Genomic DNA, 15,809 nt, shown 5'->3' on the forward strand with positions numbered 1-15,809 from the left:
CCAGCTAGCTAATATGTGTATCCGTGAAGAGGTATGATTTGTTCATCTGTGTATGAATTATGGGCAGTTTGGGTTTGCCTTTGATGTAGATGTTTTTGGTGACTATAGCTGTACACATTTTGATTTATTAATAAGTTTGGCCTACTTACCTTGCCTACCTGTGGAGTATAAGTGAAATAGCAGTAACATACTTACCTTACATACTTGCCTGGGGAACCAAATACCTTTATTTGCATTAGTACCTACCTATAGGGCCAGAAGAGGGCACATAAGAAATAATTTTAAAAAAATCGTCCTGTCATTCTCTTCGTGGTGCTTGGCCATTGTTGTTAGGGGCCAGGCAGCGTAGCTGCCGGAAGCCTATTGTATTTGCCTATATTATTATTATTATTAATATTATTATTATTATTATCCATCTTCCACTGAAGACTTCCCGTGGACAAAAAATCACCAAACTTTGCACATATCTCCAGTACTATACCCAAAGTCCTCAACCTGCATTGTAGGTCAATAAAGCTGAAGGTGGCGCTACAGCAACAGTCTAAAGTTTAAAACTTTCATCAAAAATCATAACAAATCAGCCATAGGTGCTATCACTGTAAAACCACCATGTCAATGTAGTCCCAAGTGAGACAAAACTTTCATACGCTCTGACCTTGCAGGAATTTTGATCCCATCACTCTGATTTTTTCATAAACTAAAACCTATATCCTCCCACATTTTTTGTTCAATTGACACAAAAATTGATATACTGTATCTTCAGACTGTCCTTACCAAACAATCCTCACAGATTTTTGAAATATGAAAAATTTAGCCCACAGCACATCAAAAAGTTTAACTAGTAACAGTTCTGTATACAGTTCCTATTAATTCTCGCCAAATCAATGTCTGATCATCCTCATAAAAAGTTACAACATTGGCCACATATCCAAGATGTAGTGTGATTTTTTTCAGAATTTTATCTCAGAAATTGATTTTTTTTTAAATATGTTTAATTCTGTCCTCTGAAACCAACACTTCATGCAGAGAAAACTACATTACCCACAATCTCCACGAATCGGAGACATCGCTGTTGGCAACCCTACCCAACCCCCGCTGAGGATTACAATGACTAAATCGATTGATTGGCAACTGACTGAGTACACAGCTGCTGAAGTTAATGTTTAATTATGAAGAAAAGCAAACAAAACCTATAAAAATGTATAAACATATCTCATCCCACATGTTTCAATCAATTAACACCAAACTTGCTACACTGGATCTTCAGACTGTAATTCACAAACTCATTGACCAGATTGTTGAATTATCAAAATCGAGCTTACAATGCATCAAAATGTTTTACAAATGTTTTACGATAAGATACGAATGTACAAAATGAACATTGGAATGTCAACTTTCTTGTTGTCTTCCTATTCTCTCGCTTATTGCTCCTAAACTTGTTGGAAATTGCCTGGCCCCGCCTCATCGCTGTGTATCAGCTTTCATTTATTTTGTTTGTCCCTAAAAGCTTGGTTGTTTTGGCCTAAATATTGCCCTCTTATTCGCTCGCTCTCAAATTATTGGCCTTTGTTGATGTGTTTAAAAAAACAAAAGTAGCCTAGGCTACTATAGTTTTCCTGTATGTTTTTACATATAAATGCCAATGCTCAGCGCCCTTCTGGTGTTGTGAAACCCATCAGGGCATGCTTTGACAGCGCACCCCCCAAAAAAACGTGCTTCGTTGGTCCTGGCTTACCCGGTTCTAGGACCCACCATACTCCACTGACTCCTATGTGCGTAGTAGTTTCTCTCCCTATCTTCATGTGTGTGTATTGGGGATTGGGGGTCATTGGGAGTAATAACAATGTCGGAGAAGACCCTGTGCAAGACCCCACGGTACGCTACGGCATTATAGACAGACAGTCCTCATTACAATAGGAGTAGGACACTTCAAATCCTATAGTATAATTCATTTTTGTATAGAATGTGATGCACCAGTCGCTCTACACCTACATGTGGTTTATTTTCAGTGATTAGACTGACTGTTGACTGGCACAGCTTTAGGTGGTGATGGAGAAATTAGCTTAATGTATTGATGCTTTTTTGTGCGTAGCTGTAAGCCAGTGCACCTAGTATAGCGTTCGTCCGGTTATCACTCCCTCCCTCCCTCCCTCCTGCGGTTACTGCGGACAATGTTGGCCTGCATTTCTCTGTTGGCACCACAAGAGGCAGTAGTCCCAGCACACCAAAATCAAGGAGGACACCAAAATCAACCCGCCGATCTCCACTGCACAAGTAGAGTAGTGGTGAGAGCATTGGACTCCCACCCTGGAGACTGGGGTTGAAGACCCGGTGGGGATGACTTTATGGGACTATATATACCCCAAACCTCCACATTTTCATCCTTTCACTCCAACCTTTACCCCTTGCCTTATAGATCAGATCCTGTCCAAACCCCAACCCATATTCTAACCCCAACCCACACTAGGGACTGGAAGAAGGACACCAAAACCCACCCACCGATCTCCACTGCACAAGTAGAGTAGTGGTGAGAGCATTGGATTCCCACCCAGGAGACCGGGGTTCCTGGTGGGGATGACTTAATGTTATCATCAGTGTAACTGCTTTAGCCACTGACCGTTACCATTAATGTTATGGAAGCTGCTGCTAGTTGTTGTGAGCCCATGAGCTAACTGGCTGTGCTGGATTAGCATTGGAAGCATTGGAACTGATGTGTCCAGGGGCCTCATTTATAAACGTTGCGTAAGTACAAAAGCGTGCGTAACCCATGCTGAGCAACTTTCTACGCAACTTTCGGTATTCATAAAAAACGAGCTGAGCGATAAGTTGGCGGAAGGTGTGCGTAACTCTACGCACACTTCGACCCTCCTTTAACTACGATAAGCACGTTTCTGGAGAAAGGGGAAAACGCGACTCCGATGGCAGAGAGATGAAACTCGGGAAAGTCTGCGAAACACATGACATATTGAATAATAAATACATCGGTCGCTGCAAGAAACCCTCCAATGTGTCACACAGTTTAAACGGAATCAATCGCCACCGTAGCCTAATCACGAAATAATGTCGGCATTGCTTTGGATGTGTCTGTGAATTGACCCATTTGTGTCATAATATAATGTTATGTTGTAGGCCTATTCATTTATAGGCTATTCCGTGAAGCATCACGGGCAGTAGCCTATGAATAAAAGCCACATATAACGTTGATAACACAACACGACACGAGCCTATAGGCTTATCATAGTAATGATTCCGTATGTCGATGGTCTACAACTATAAGGCCTATACCGCACCAAACAAATGTTGCATTCGGCGTTGAAGTATATTTATTCAGTTAATCATTTATTTAGTTAATTATTCGTATGTTTAATTATCCACCTATTCATTTGTTAATGTATTTATGTTGTATTTATAGCCTATATTTTATTAGGCTTTTATGTAAACCCGAATGACCACTGAGGCAAGCCGCAATTACAATGATGTTGAGCGGTGAATGGAAATGTCCTACTTGAGGCAACTGTAGGCTACATTAGGCTATATTGTACATCATATATCCTCATATTGTCTTATGATTGTCATGTAGCAGGCATACGAGGAATGTGGGCCTAAAAACGCATGTCATCCCAATGCTCACATGCCGCTTTGGTAGAATTAGCTGTGCGCAAAACAGCGCATGGTGATGCGTCTCCAAGTTGTAAGAACACAAGGGAGCAAGTTAGATTATTAATTTGCCGAATCGTCGTGTGTGTAGCAATAATTACCCTTTATAGAATCACATGAAACTCATCCATGGACCCCATATATTTACAAGACCTCGATACAGGCACTGATATAGCTGGATTATAGTAGGCCATGACGCACGGGGCCTTGGATATGCCGGGACTTGGCACAGATGTTCTAATATGTGCTTGGCTATCCCGCAACATCCATTAGAACACGCAGCTTCTATATGCCTACAGAATGTTTTGAGAAAGTATGTGAAATGCATGATATCCCGGAAAATACACAAATTGGATGCTGCAAAGAACCCTCAGATCTGTCGTATAGTTAAATTGGGGATACTTGCCTTAAGTAGTCACTATAGGCCTACATGTTTGCATTTTTATGGATGCCATTGTAAATTGACCCGTTTATACGTTGATAAGTTAGGCATTTTATTCATGGAACACCCTGTGAAGCCTTAGATTACGTGCAATATAGATCCAAACCCCATTACCCATGCAACAACACTATAGGCTTATAATGATTATCAGTTTGGATATAAGCAGCCACCTAATAAGGCCTACCGCACTAAACGAATGCCAATATAGCCTGCATGATAGATAATTCATTATCTAACAGACCACTCAGGCCTAACAGGTGCTCTTATCAGTCGTGCACATGTGAAATCATCATTCCGAAAATATACTTTTGCGGCGTCTCTACCTCGTTGACCAATACCTCCACCTCGCATCGGTAAAATGTATCTTTCTCTTTCTGCCTTTTGCACTCGGCTCCATTGTCGTTGCATATGTATAGGCATATCACTGACCATTTATAGGCAATTGTGGGCGTTAATTGGGGTGTGATCAGAACGCGCGTTCACGTGCGCCAAGTTAAGTGTTGATTGTGATTTATAAAGGGCAGCTGGCGTAGGCGTGCCTGAGTGAACACGGGTTGTGATACGCAGCGTTTTATAAATTGGAGATTTTTTGTGCGTATATTTTAGTAATCACTTAGCTAAGCTAACTTAGTTACGTGGATTCTACGCAATGTTTATAAATGAGGCCCCAGGTGACTAGACCCATCTTTATTTATCAAACATTACCGTCCTACCAGTCCCACACAGAAACAAGCCAGCCAACACACATAAGCCAGGCTTGACCTGGCCTGGTTCATTTCATACACAAGCCTAGTATTTTGGGTGAATATGAAATATATCGTATTGAAATATATATATAACGTGCGCCAGATGGTTGGTTTTGCATGGAGTTAAACAACTTGAGGTTCTGAGATCAGGATAGTCTCATGAGGTTAAGCACAGAAGAAAAAAAAAACTAAAACTGATACTGAAACTAATAAAAACTAAACCTAAACTAAACACTTTCAGATAACAAAAACTAAACTAAACTAGCAAACCTGCTTTAAAAACTAATTAAAACTAAACTGAAATTGAAAACACAAAGTTAAAACGATATAAAATGAAAAACTAATGTAAAAAGCAAAACTATTATAACCTTGGTACTTACAAATAATAACATAAATGGATTGTTGGGATAGCCCATTGAAGGTTGTGAAGTGACTGCATTTTAATTTTGCCTTGGAAATCTTGGCTTGAATTTATGAAACAACCTCTCAATTTAATGACCTCTCATGACCTCTCATTTCAATGACCTCTCATGACCTCTCATTTCCTCCATCACAGCCAACTTATCAATCTCTCTCCATTTCTCAAATGTTAACTCAGCCTTTAACCCCTCCATGGGAAACCTAATTGCAGATAAGATATAAAAGGAGGAGGGTTGGCTGGCTGGGCAGTCAGGTCAAAAACTATGTTTCTGTTAGAAATTATTACACGGGACATTTTCCTGCTTTAACGGTACAGTACTTACATATTTCTTGATTCTTTTGTAGTTTTTAACCTTTAAAGATCATTTTTAAGGAAAACTAAAGATGTTCTATTGAGAAGTGAACTTTAAGAGCAATAATTCAGGAGAGTTAAGAATTAAGAAAGTAACATGAGTTGATAATGCCTTGGATTTGTGATAACTTACATTTAAAATATTAGCATAGCTTCACTACTGAAGTCCTCACTGAGAGAGGGAGGTATACTGTATAGCCATGTGTGAAGAGACGTCAGGTAGAACTTGCTACTTGATTATATTGCAGCTGTAAGTTGAGTGAGTGAGCGCTGATGCTGAGGTCCGTCGTATTGTGTACCGCCCGGTAGGAGCAGTCAGTTTAGGCTGTGTTACTGACAAATTTAATTCCATAGTGCAGGCCTGACTGCTCATCCTCCCTCTCCTCCTCCCCAGATCATGGCAGACTATGACAAGATTCTGAAGTGCTGGGGTGCGGTAGAGGCCGACATACCCGGATTTGGACGTCTGATCCTGACCCGGGCAGTGAGCGATGAGGCAGGAGTAGTAACTGGTCTTATTAATGTTTATTAAGGTTTATTAATGACACACTGAAAACTGAACAGGTCTCTGTTCCTCTCCTCACAGTCTATTTGTCAAGTACCCGAACACCCAGAGGCTGTTCCGCAAGTTCACTGCAATCCCCGCGGGCGACCTGGCCGGCAACGCAGATGTAGCTGCCCACGGTGCCACTGTGGTGAAGAAACTGGGTGAGCTCCTCAAGGCCAAGGGCAACCACAGTGCCATCCTTAAACCACTGGCCGCCATTCACGCCACCAAGCTCATGATTCCTCTCAACAACTTCACGGTGAGGACTGACCCCTCCTCTTCCTCTTCAAGCCTCTCGTCTTCTATCTCCCTCAAATTTTTGTTCTTTGTCTTTTGTGCATTCATATTGACGGTCTCTTTAGTTGACCAATTGGTTGAACGGTTTATCTTGTGTCTTGAAATGAAAAATCTTATCAAGTATAATAATCCTCACCCCAGCTCATCACTGAGATCATCACCGCTGTTTTGGGTGAGAAGGCCGGTCTGGACGCCGCAGGGCAGCAAGCTTTCAATAAGCCAATGGCTGTGATCATCGCCGACATGGGGAAGACATACAAGGAGGTGGGCTTCACCTGCTGACCTCTACAACCTCAGGGGTCACGCTAGAGAAAAGACCAACCATGTCAACTTTCTAGTTCAGGACTGACAGAATCACATGAAACCAATAAACATTATATCAGAGAACATGCTTTGTATACTCTTATTTCCTGCCTTTGGTGAATTTATTACTAACTATGCGACAATAATCAATCAGATGGATTGATGTATGATTTATGAACACCCCAGAGACGTGCGTGTGAACCCCAGGACATGGACATGATTTACCTGCTGTTTTGAATGAGTTCAGTTCAAGCTCAGTTCTTCATGTAAAATGCAAGCATCATTACGAATAATGACATTTGAGCCAACTCAAATTTGCATAAGTAAAAATAAGGCATAAATAAAATAAATAAGGTCTAAGTAAAAATGAATCATACATAAAAATAAGGTATAAGTAAAAATAGGGCATACATACAAATATGGTATAAGTAGTATAATCACACCCAGGTGGTGTAGTAAGCAGTGCAGGTTTATGAGCAATATATACTGCCCTCTGCTGGTGTTCATTTCAGTCACCTTTATTTATACTCGTAAAGCACTTGGGTTTTACTCATTTGCAGTGTTGACGAGTTCACACACAGGGTTGGGAAGTAACGGATTACGTAATCAGATTCCAAAAAAACTGTAACTGTAATCCCTTACAGTACAATTTAAAATTTGTAATCTAGATTACAGTTACATTTGCTTATTAACGGGGATTACAGGCATGATTACAATCACCCCTCGCCTCCTCATCAGTTTTACAAAATAGCTTTAAAAAAAGAAAAAAAAGAAGTAGTAGGCTAATACCAATTGCACGCAGCGCGCCAACAAGATTCCCACTGATGTGCTCGTTGGACCACAGCTGCCAGACAGACAGCGAACAGCACGGGCATCATGGCAGAAATACCGCAATGTGCATTAAAATCCTGGAAATACCAGCATTTTTTTATTTACCTGTCACAGAACAACAACAATATTACAGCACAGTCAGTGTAAACTATGCCTCCCAGCCAACAAAACCCTCTCGACGGCCAAGGACTCAACGTCCAACCTGAAAGAGCATTTGCAGGTAAGTTAACGTTAGCTAATGTCAAACGTTAGGGTAGCTAACGTTAACCTTACTTCCACTGACTGCTAAATTAGCTAGCAGTAGGCTTCTACAGTATAGCACTAATGTTCAACCAGAAAACCAGACCTAAGCGCCCATTCAGATTATTTTCACTCAATAGTGCCTGTCGGCGTTATTCAAGAGCTATACTGCCTGGGAAAACTCGTCAGTGGGTGCTTTATCCATAAGGCTGTGTATCCACTGGCAAGCTGTATAGTTGAATAGCGCCAATCACAGCTGCTTAGAATGCATTAGAGCTGGAGTTTAGAGCTGGCTCCGACGTTTACACCTAACATTAGCTACGTTAGCAACGAGTGTCGCTAGCAACCTCTTGGCATTAACACTTGCTCTAACTGGGCGGGCACTGGGCAACTGCTGTTTAGCTATGTTGTCAGCTCTAGAACACAGAAAAATAATAAATAATGTAGGATTTCTGGTGAAATACACAGTACATTTTATATCTGGTGAAATACACAATACATTTTATTTAAAGTTATCCAAAAGTAACTGAAAGTAATCCCTTACTTTACTTTTAAATTGTGGTAATCGGCTTACGTTACTGACTACAATTTTTCACAAGTAACTTGTAACTGTAAGGGATTGCTTTTTAAAAGTAACCTTCCCAACCCTGTTCACACACATACATAAATAACAACAGAACAAATACAAGACACAATAATAATAATTATAATAATAATAATAACTAGAAAGTACATTTCCTGGAGAAAACGTGAGGTGGGCTAGCTGCTGCAGCTGTATGTAACAGCTACTGCTAGAACTACTACGGACCGGGCAATCTCCATGCACCCACCGGCGAAGACCGTGCGTCTCTAGCCCACTCGGGCTGAATTGTGGGGTCCGTGGCATGGACAGTGGCGTGGTGTCGAGACTCCGTCCCCTCAGGTCAGAGCTGGTCGGGGACAGTGTACCCCTCTCCGGGCCACCTACCCGCCTGCACCGGTGAAGACCATGTGTCTCTAGCCCATTTAGGGGCTGAGTTGTGGGTCTGAGACAACACCACTGGTCTTGCCTTTGGTGAGTATCCTATGTAGGGGGTGGGATCTCAGCTCTTCGCCCCATGGGACACCTTGGGCTTGCATTGCTGCACGCAGTTGTAAATAAAAAAAGAAGGATGTGCCTGGAAGGTTAAAGGACCTTTGGAGATCCTGGAATTCTCGGAGACCCTGCTGCCCTATGACGTCTTGGAGTGTATGGACACCTTTCTCAACCCACCGTGGGAAGGAGATTGGCTTCCTATCTATCAGGAGGGCGTAGTTATGGAAAATTGGAGATTGGCAAAAGAAAATATTGTGTATTTTGGCAAATTGTTGAACTCTGTGCCAAAGGTGAAGAGTATATGATATAATTGATCCAAATTTTGATTTAGTCTTATTGGGTAGATTTGAATATATCAAATTTGACAGTTTGTGTGGATGTGCCATGCTCTTCGATGGGGCGCCATGATACCCGAGCTTCATAATTCAGCCAACTGGTTAGGGGGCTCAAAAGCAAAACACCAGGAATACCATTCAAAATTGGGCAGATTGACACCACCTGATGCTTTATTCCTATGGAGGGTTAATGCTTTGATTCTAGGTTTTTTCTTATTCCATGAATAAGTGTTAGTAATAGAATGTAGCTTCTTCCAATAGCCCTTAGGTGGGGCTAAAGGTATTATAGAGCTGATAAAATTAATCCGAGGGAGGACATTCATCTTGATGACTGAAAGTCTAGACTGAAAGGATGTAGGAAGTGTACCCCATCGTTTTAGGTCAGCAGTTATGTAATTTAAAGTTTTATTATAATTGGAATTGGATATTCTATGTTAAGAGGGATAAATATTGATTCCCAAATATTTGAAACTATTAACGATGGGAATACTGAGGGAAGGTGTCTGTACCCCCTGTTCTCCCAGTGGCAACAGTGAAGATTTTGCCCAATTAATCTTGTATCTTGATACATTGCCAAAATACTCAAATATTTTCAGCAGATGAGGAAGTGATTTATATGAATTTTTCATGAAAATCAGGATATCATCTGCGTATAAAGAAATATGCTGTGGGGTATCATGTATGATGATTGGGTCAGACATCTCTGACTGACGAACTAGTTGCGCAACAGGCTCCAAGGAAAGAGCAAAAAGGAGTGGTGACAGAGGGCATCCCTGGCGTGACGATCTAGAAACAGGGAATCTAGAGGAGCAGGTGTTGCCTCTTAGGACTACAGCAGAAGGGTTGGCATATAATACCTTGACCATAGAAATAACAGACTCACTAAAGCCCATGTATTGGAGCACAGACCATAGGTACCGCCATTCTAACCTATCAAAGGCTTTTTTGGCATCTAATGACAAAATGGCACCCGCATTTCCTGATCCAGAGGCTGAATCTATGATATGGAGGAGTCGGCGGACATTGTCAGATGCTAGTCTTGATTTAATAAATCCTGTTTGATCATGGTGAACCAGGTGGGGCATGTATCTCTCTAGTCGGCTTAGCAAAAAGCTTGATTTCAGAATTAAGGAGACTCAGTGGCCTGTATGAAGAACAATCAGTTGGAGGTTTGTCCTTTTTTAGCAGAAGAGAAATGATAGCTATATTTGAACTGGTGGTGAAAGAGCCTCTGCTAATGGAGCAATGTATCATGTTCAACAGCAGGGGGCCCAACTGCGGCCAGAAGGAGAAAAATAGCTCTGGTGGTAGACCATCCAGACCGGGAGATTTACCTCTATTCATTGTTAGGAGAGCAGCCCTCAGTTCTTCTAGAGTAATAGCTGCTTCCAATGAATGCACTGCCTCCAATGATAGTTTAGGTAGATGTAAAGGCTCAAACAGGTCCGCGAGCATCATGCACTATTAATATAATGTTCCTGCCTAGTGCGATGGATGATGAATTCTGTTTCATGTCTTAGCAGGTCACTGAGTTTGTCCAGAAGATTCTGTCTGTTGCGGATATTCTCAGGTGACATATTATTTAACATGTTTTGTTCTAATACTGCAATCTCAGCTTCCAGAGACTCCATTCGGTGCTTTCTAGTTTTACTGAGATTTGATGCAAAAGATATAGTTTTATTTCTTATACAGCCTTTGATTGCCTCCCATAACATTCGAGGATCATCCACTGACTCACTGTTTATATGAATGAACTCTGTAAGTTCAGCCTCAAGCTCATGTCTGAAAGTATCATTCTGTAATAGAGTGGTGTTAAAGCGCCAGCGAGGGGCCTTGGGTTGACCTACCCTTAATGAGAAGGTACAATGGACATCTCTATGGTCAGAGAGTGATAATGGGGGCATGCTGGTACTACTAATGTCCCTGAAAAAAGTTCTGGATGAAAATATATAATCAATTCGCGAGAATGACTTATGTCGGGCGGAGTAAAAAGAGTATTCCTTCTTAGAAGGGTTCATCATCTGCCAAATGTCAATCATTTCTGTAGTGCAATTGATGCCCTTTGCTGGTCTCTGCCCTCTGTTACTCCTGTTCGGTCAATACCATGAAGCCATACCGCATTGAAGTCACCCCCTATCAGGAGCTGATACCCCGGAAGGTCTAATAAAATGGAGGCCAGTGAATCAAAAAATTGCTGGTCAAAAGAATTTGGAGCATAAATGCATATCAGGGCAATTTTTATATTGTTATATTAAATTTTGCAAAAGGTGATTCGGCCATCTGTGATGTCACTCACATCCTCCGTACCCCCCTATAAATAGTTCTCCCTGACTCAGTGTCAATGCTCTGACTTTGGAAACACTTCCTGTGTGAGAGACCGCTTTTGCAAAACGTATTTCAGAATAAATCTATTGTCTTTGTTTGAAACCAGCTTGAATCGACCACTCGCGTGCTCTTATTTTTAAACCAAGTATAAAGTGCTTTTACACTGTCCTCTTTGAGTGTCCAATGTAACCATTGACTTCCAAAAAGGCACCAACTGTCGATTTTTGCAGTATAAACAGAAAAGTTGGCATTATTGTCAGAGTAGCCATATCCCTCATAGAACTATTTCAGTCCCTGATACAGTACATTCATTTATGTTCCTCTACTGTATTGAAAACCTTGAAATTCATGTTTAAGAATCCTGATATATGTGAGTTAATGCAGACAAATGCTCAGTGACAAATATGAGTTTTTTGTGATGGGAGCTACTCTAAGAGCCATTCTTTATTCTCTAATCACAAGTTTGCCTTAAAAATCCAGTTATATTATGACAATTTTGAGTCTGCTCATCCTCTGGGATTGAAGCAAAGCATACATACACTCAAGTTTGCTTTCTGTATTTCATCCTTTCAGCCCCAGAGCGGTGCATGGGCTTGCGGGCAGAGGAGCCAGGTGAGGCGAAGCGGGGGTGAGGGTGCGGGAGCCCTAACACTTTAGCTAGGTAGTCTACTAGTGGTGGCTGATGGAGAGAGCATGGGACAGTACTGTATAAGGGGTCTGCGTAAAAGAAATATGGCTGTCTCACAAGATCATCATTGTGTCCTGTTCTGTAACTCTGAGTGTTATAACTCCCTCACCTCATCTGACCTTCCAGCTCTCACCATGTCGTGTGGAAGTTAACCAGACAGTCAGTCAGATAAGTCGATGTACACATGCTTGCACACTCATGATTAAGCACTCTTGCAAACTCAGCATGGTTATCAATGAGGAAAGTTCACGTTTTCTGCATATCTATCCTTATCTGTGAAGTCAGGGAACACACAGACGCGCTTTGCAGAGCTGGGCTGCGTGCGTTCGCGCCCTTTAGAGAGATTCCTTACGTCACAAACACAAGCCTCTCAGCACGTGCCCAAACGTCACTCGTGGAAGTTGAGAGCACTATTTTGCACCCATAGTTGTACTTAGTGTTAATTTGTAAACTTTGTAATTTCCGTAATTTGTAACTTGTAAATGTGTAATTTGTAATAGAATATTAGAGTTTATCTGTATAAAGCATAATCTTGGAGCCAGCAGCAACATTTCATTGTGACTGTACATTACATGACAAATATAGGAATCTTGAATCTTGAGTCTCCCCACCTAACGTCATGATTAACATTGTCGAGGTTTGATATCACACTGCTATATCTCAACATCTTAACTCCACCTCTAACTCCTCCCTGTGTGACATCAAACCTAATGGCAGATAGCGTATAAAAGGGATGGCCGGTCAGGTCAAAAACTATCTGGAAATTTGAAATTATCACAGAAGACCTTTTCCTGGTTCACTGGTACAGTATACTTTTTCTTGATTCCTTTGTAGTTTTTAACCTTTAAAGATCATTTTGAAGAAAAACAAAAGAGGTGTTATTGAGAAGTGAACTACAAGAGCAATAATTCAGGAGAGTTGAAGGAGTAGTAAAGGGAAAAATCATGTTTATCCCTGTTTTAAGGTTACTTATGATCATATACAATGGTTCAGATCAAAAAGTTGACAAAACTAGCACTTTTGAGAAAGTTGATAATTGCTCTACCACCATTTAGGTCATACAATGGATGTGGATGGGCACTGTGAAAAAGCATTCAAAAACATGTTAAACTCTAGGTTTCAAAGACAAGAAGCTGAGTTGATAATACCTTGGATTTGTGATAACTTGCATTTAAAATATTAGCATAGCTTCACTACTGAAGTCCTCACTGAGAGAGGGAGGTATACTGTATAATATTGCAGCTGTAAGTTGAGTGAGTGAGCGCTGATGCTGAGGTCCGTCGTATTGTGTACCGCCCGGTCGGAGCAGTTAGTTAAGGCTGTGTTACTGACAAATTTAATTCCATAGTGCAGGCCTGACTACTCATCCTCCCTCTCCTCTTCCCCAGATCATGTCAGACTTTGAAGTATTTCTGAAGTGCTGGGGCCCGGTGGAGGCTGACTACACCACATACGGACGTCTGGTCCTGACCCGGTCAGTGGGCGATGAGGCATGAGAAATGGTAACTGGTCAAGGGTTTATTAAAGACACACTGAGAACTGAACAGGGTGTTGCTCTCTCTTTCTCTCTCTCTCCTCACAGTCTATTTGCCAAGTACCCAGAGACCCTGAAGCTGTTCCCCAAGTTCGCTGACATCCCCCCGGGCGGCCTGGCCGGCAACCAGGATGTAACTGCCCACGGTGTGGTTGTGCTGAAGAAACTGGGCGAGCTGCTCAAGGCCGAGGGCAAGCACAGCTCCATCCTTAAACCACTGGCTATCATTCATGCCACCAAGCTCATGATCCCTATTAACAACTTCAGGGTGAGGACTGACCCCTCCTCTTCCTCTTCACGCCTCTTATCTTCCATCTCCCTCAATTTTCTCTTCTTTGTCTTTTGTGCATTCATATTGACGGTCTCTTTAGACCAATTTTGACCAATTGGTTGAACAGCTTATCTTGAGTGTCTTGAAAAGAAAAATCTTAACAAATATAATAATCCTCACCCCAGCTCATCACTGAGATCATCTCCGAGGTGATGACTGAGAAGGCGGGGCTGACCGACTCAGGGGTGCTGGCCCTCAGGAAGGTGATGGCTATTATCATCGCCGACATGCAGTCGACATACACGGAGGTGGGCTTCAACGCCTGAACAGTGGAAGTGAGGAATGACCATTACCACCAGTGGTGTCAAGTCCATACATCAAGTGCAAATATATTGAAGCTCTGTTTTGCCAATGGATAATAATCATACAGAGTGTGGTGAATAAAAAATACAATATACTAAGACTTTGATGTTGTGGTTTACTTTCTGTGGATTACTGTCCATCACGTTTTGTACTTTGCTTGCTAAATGTTCTGGTAATTTCCATTGCAACATGACAACACAATACCAGTGTCAAAATCACAAGGATTATCATTGATGTCATTTTGGCAGCGTTCTTCCGCAGACGGTTTTGAAAAGGTGGACTTGAAACTCCACAGCAGCAGTCTGAAATGAAAACTTGAAACTCAGTGTTTGAATGCTTGAAAGGGGTTTTGCAAACCCGAAAATAAGTTTGCAAGCCCGAAAATAGGTTTTGAAGGCTTGCACAATGTTTTGATAGGTTGAAAATGAAATTGGAATCTCTGCAATTACTGCAAACCTGGTTTTGTATTTGAATTTTCCTTTTTCACAGCTGCAACACTCCTTTTTCAACCGTTCAGTCACTTTTTCAGAGATTTGGCCACACACTTGCGAGGTTGCGAGTCATGTCATTTTTGGCAGCGTTGTTCCACAGACGGTTTTGAAACGGTGGACTTGAAACACCGCAGCAGCGGTCTGAAAATTGTGTGACAGTAGACACCCATAAATCTATGCTGTGGTGACCCACAAAATTACTAGGCTATTACTAACTTAATGTGGTTGCCTACTGATTAGGAGTCTAATTGTCACCCTAACTCCGCCCAGGTATAGGTTCACCACAATAGTTTGACTTTGGAGGACAGGAGGAAGAGAGGCGAACCGCCCATGGGTGCCGGGGGGCACTTTCCCTCAGTCAGTTATTATTTGAAATATCAGCTTTAAAGTGGATTTACAGTCAATTTAAGCATATGAAAAACAGAATAACACTTTCTTTAACTACATGCAGCATTTATTTATCATATTCATGATAAAATATTACAAAACAACAATAAAACATTGTAAGCAATAGTTGTAATGGATTGTACTCTTCTCTAAAGAGAGAAAATAATTGATATTGGTGAGGTGCTGGAGAGGTTAGGTGATATATGAAAAATGTTTTTGATTAGGGGGACACTGGGGTGTGCTGGCTCTCAAACAGTTTGTTGGCAAATAGATTTGACAACTGGACAATGGAATACGTTTCACAGCAAATGCAGTATCCAACATTTCGCTCATGGCTAGCTAGCAATGGTACAGCTATGCTGCGTTCATGTGCACCTCGGAAGCTCGTACTTACCAGTCGTGAAGTCATAATTACGACATACACGCGTTCAATTGCTTTTGGTCGGAAAGAGCAACAAAACGTCAACAAACATGGACGCCAGGGGCCTCATTTATCAAAGAGCGT

General features: G+C 41.6%; 2 protein-coding genes across 2 annotated transcripts; both read left to right on the forward strand.

The window, feature by feature from the left end:
* Positions 1-6,014: 6,014 nt before the first annotated feature.
* On the forward strand, positions 6,015-6,757 carry LOC311311077 (myoglobin-like; the record flags this gene model as incomplete). Its single annotated transcript, XM_084440714.1, has 3 exons — positions 6,015-6,101; positions 6,217-6,423; positions 6,603-6,757. 3 exons carry the CDS (start codon positions 6,015-6,017, stop codon positions 6,741-6,743), a joined length of 435 nt encoding a protein of 144 aa, XP_084296840.1. The 3' UTR covers positions 6,744-6,757.
* Positions 6,758-12,998: 6,241 nt separating this feature from the next.
* On the forward strand, positions 12,999-14,515 carry LOC311311795 (myoglobin-like). The gene is made up of 4 exons (XM_084441562.1): positions 12,999-13,060; positions 13,647-13,732; positions 13,841-14,060; positions 14,249-14,515. Exons 2-4 carry the CDS (start codon positions 13,650-13,652, stop codon positions 14,387-14,389), a joined length of 444 nt encoding a protein of 147 aa, XP_084297688.1. The 5' UTR covers positions 12,999-13,060; positions 13,647-13,649; the 3' UTR covers positions 14,390-14,515.
* Positions 14,516-15,809: the final 1,294 nt, after the last annotated feature.

This window comes from Borostomias antarcticus (assembly GCF_949987555.1).
Source record: "Borostomias antarcticus genome assembly, chromosome: 7".
Lineage (NCBI taxonomy): Eukaryota > Metazoa > Chordata > Actinopteri > Stomiiformes > Stomiidae > Borostomias > Borostomias antarcticus.

Coding starts and splice junctions, on each gene's coding strand:
- LOC311311795 (XM_084441562.1), top strand. CDS start 13,650: ATGTCAGACTTTGAAGTATTTCTGAAGTGCTGGGGCCCGGTGGAGGCT. Junction 13,733..13,840: donor GGACGTCTGGTCCTGACCCG/GTCAGTGGGCGA, acceptor CTCTCCTCACAG/TCTATTTGCCAAGTACCCAG. Junction 14,061..14,248: donor TCCCTATTAACAACTTCAGG/GTGAGGACTGAC, acceptor TCCTCACCCCAG/CTCATCACTGAGATCATCTC.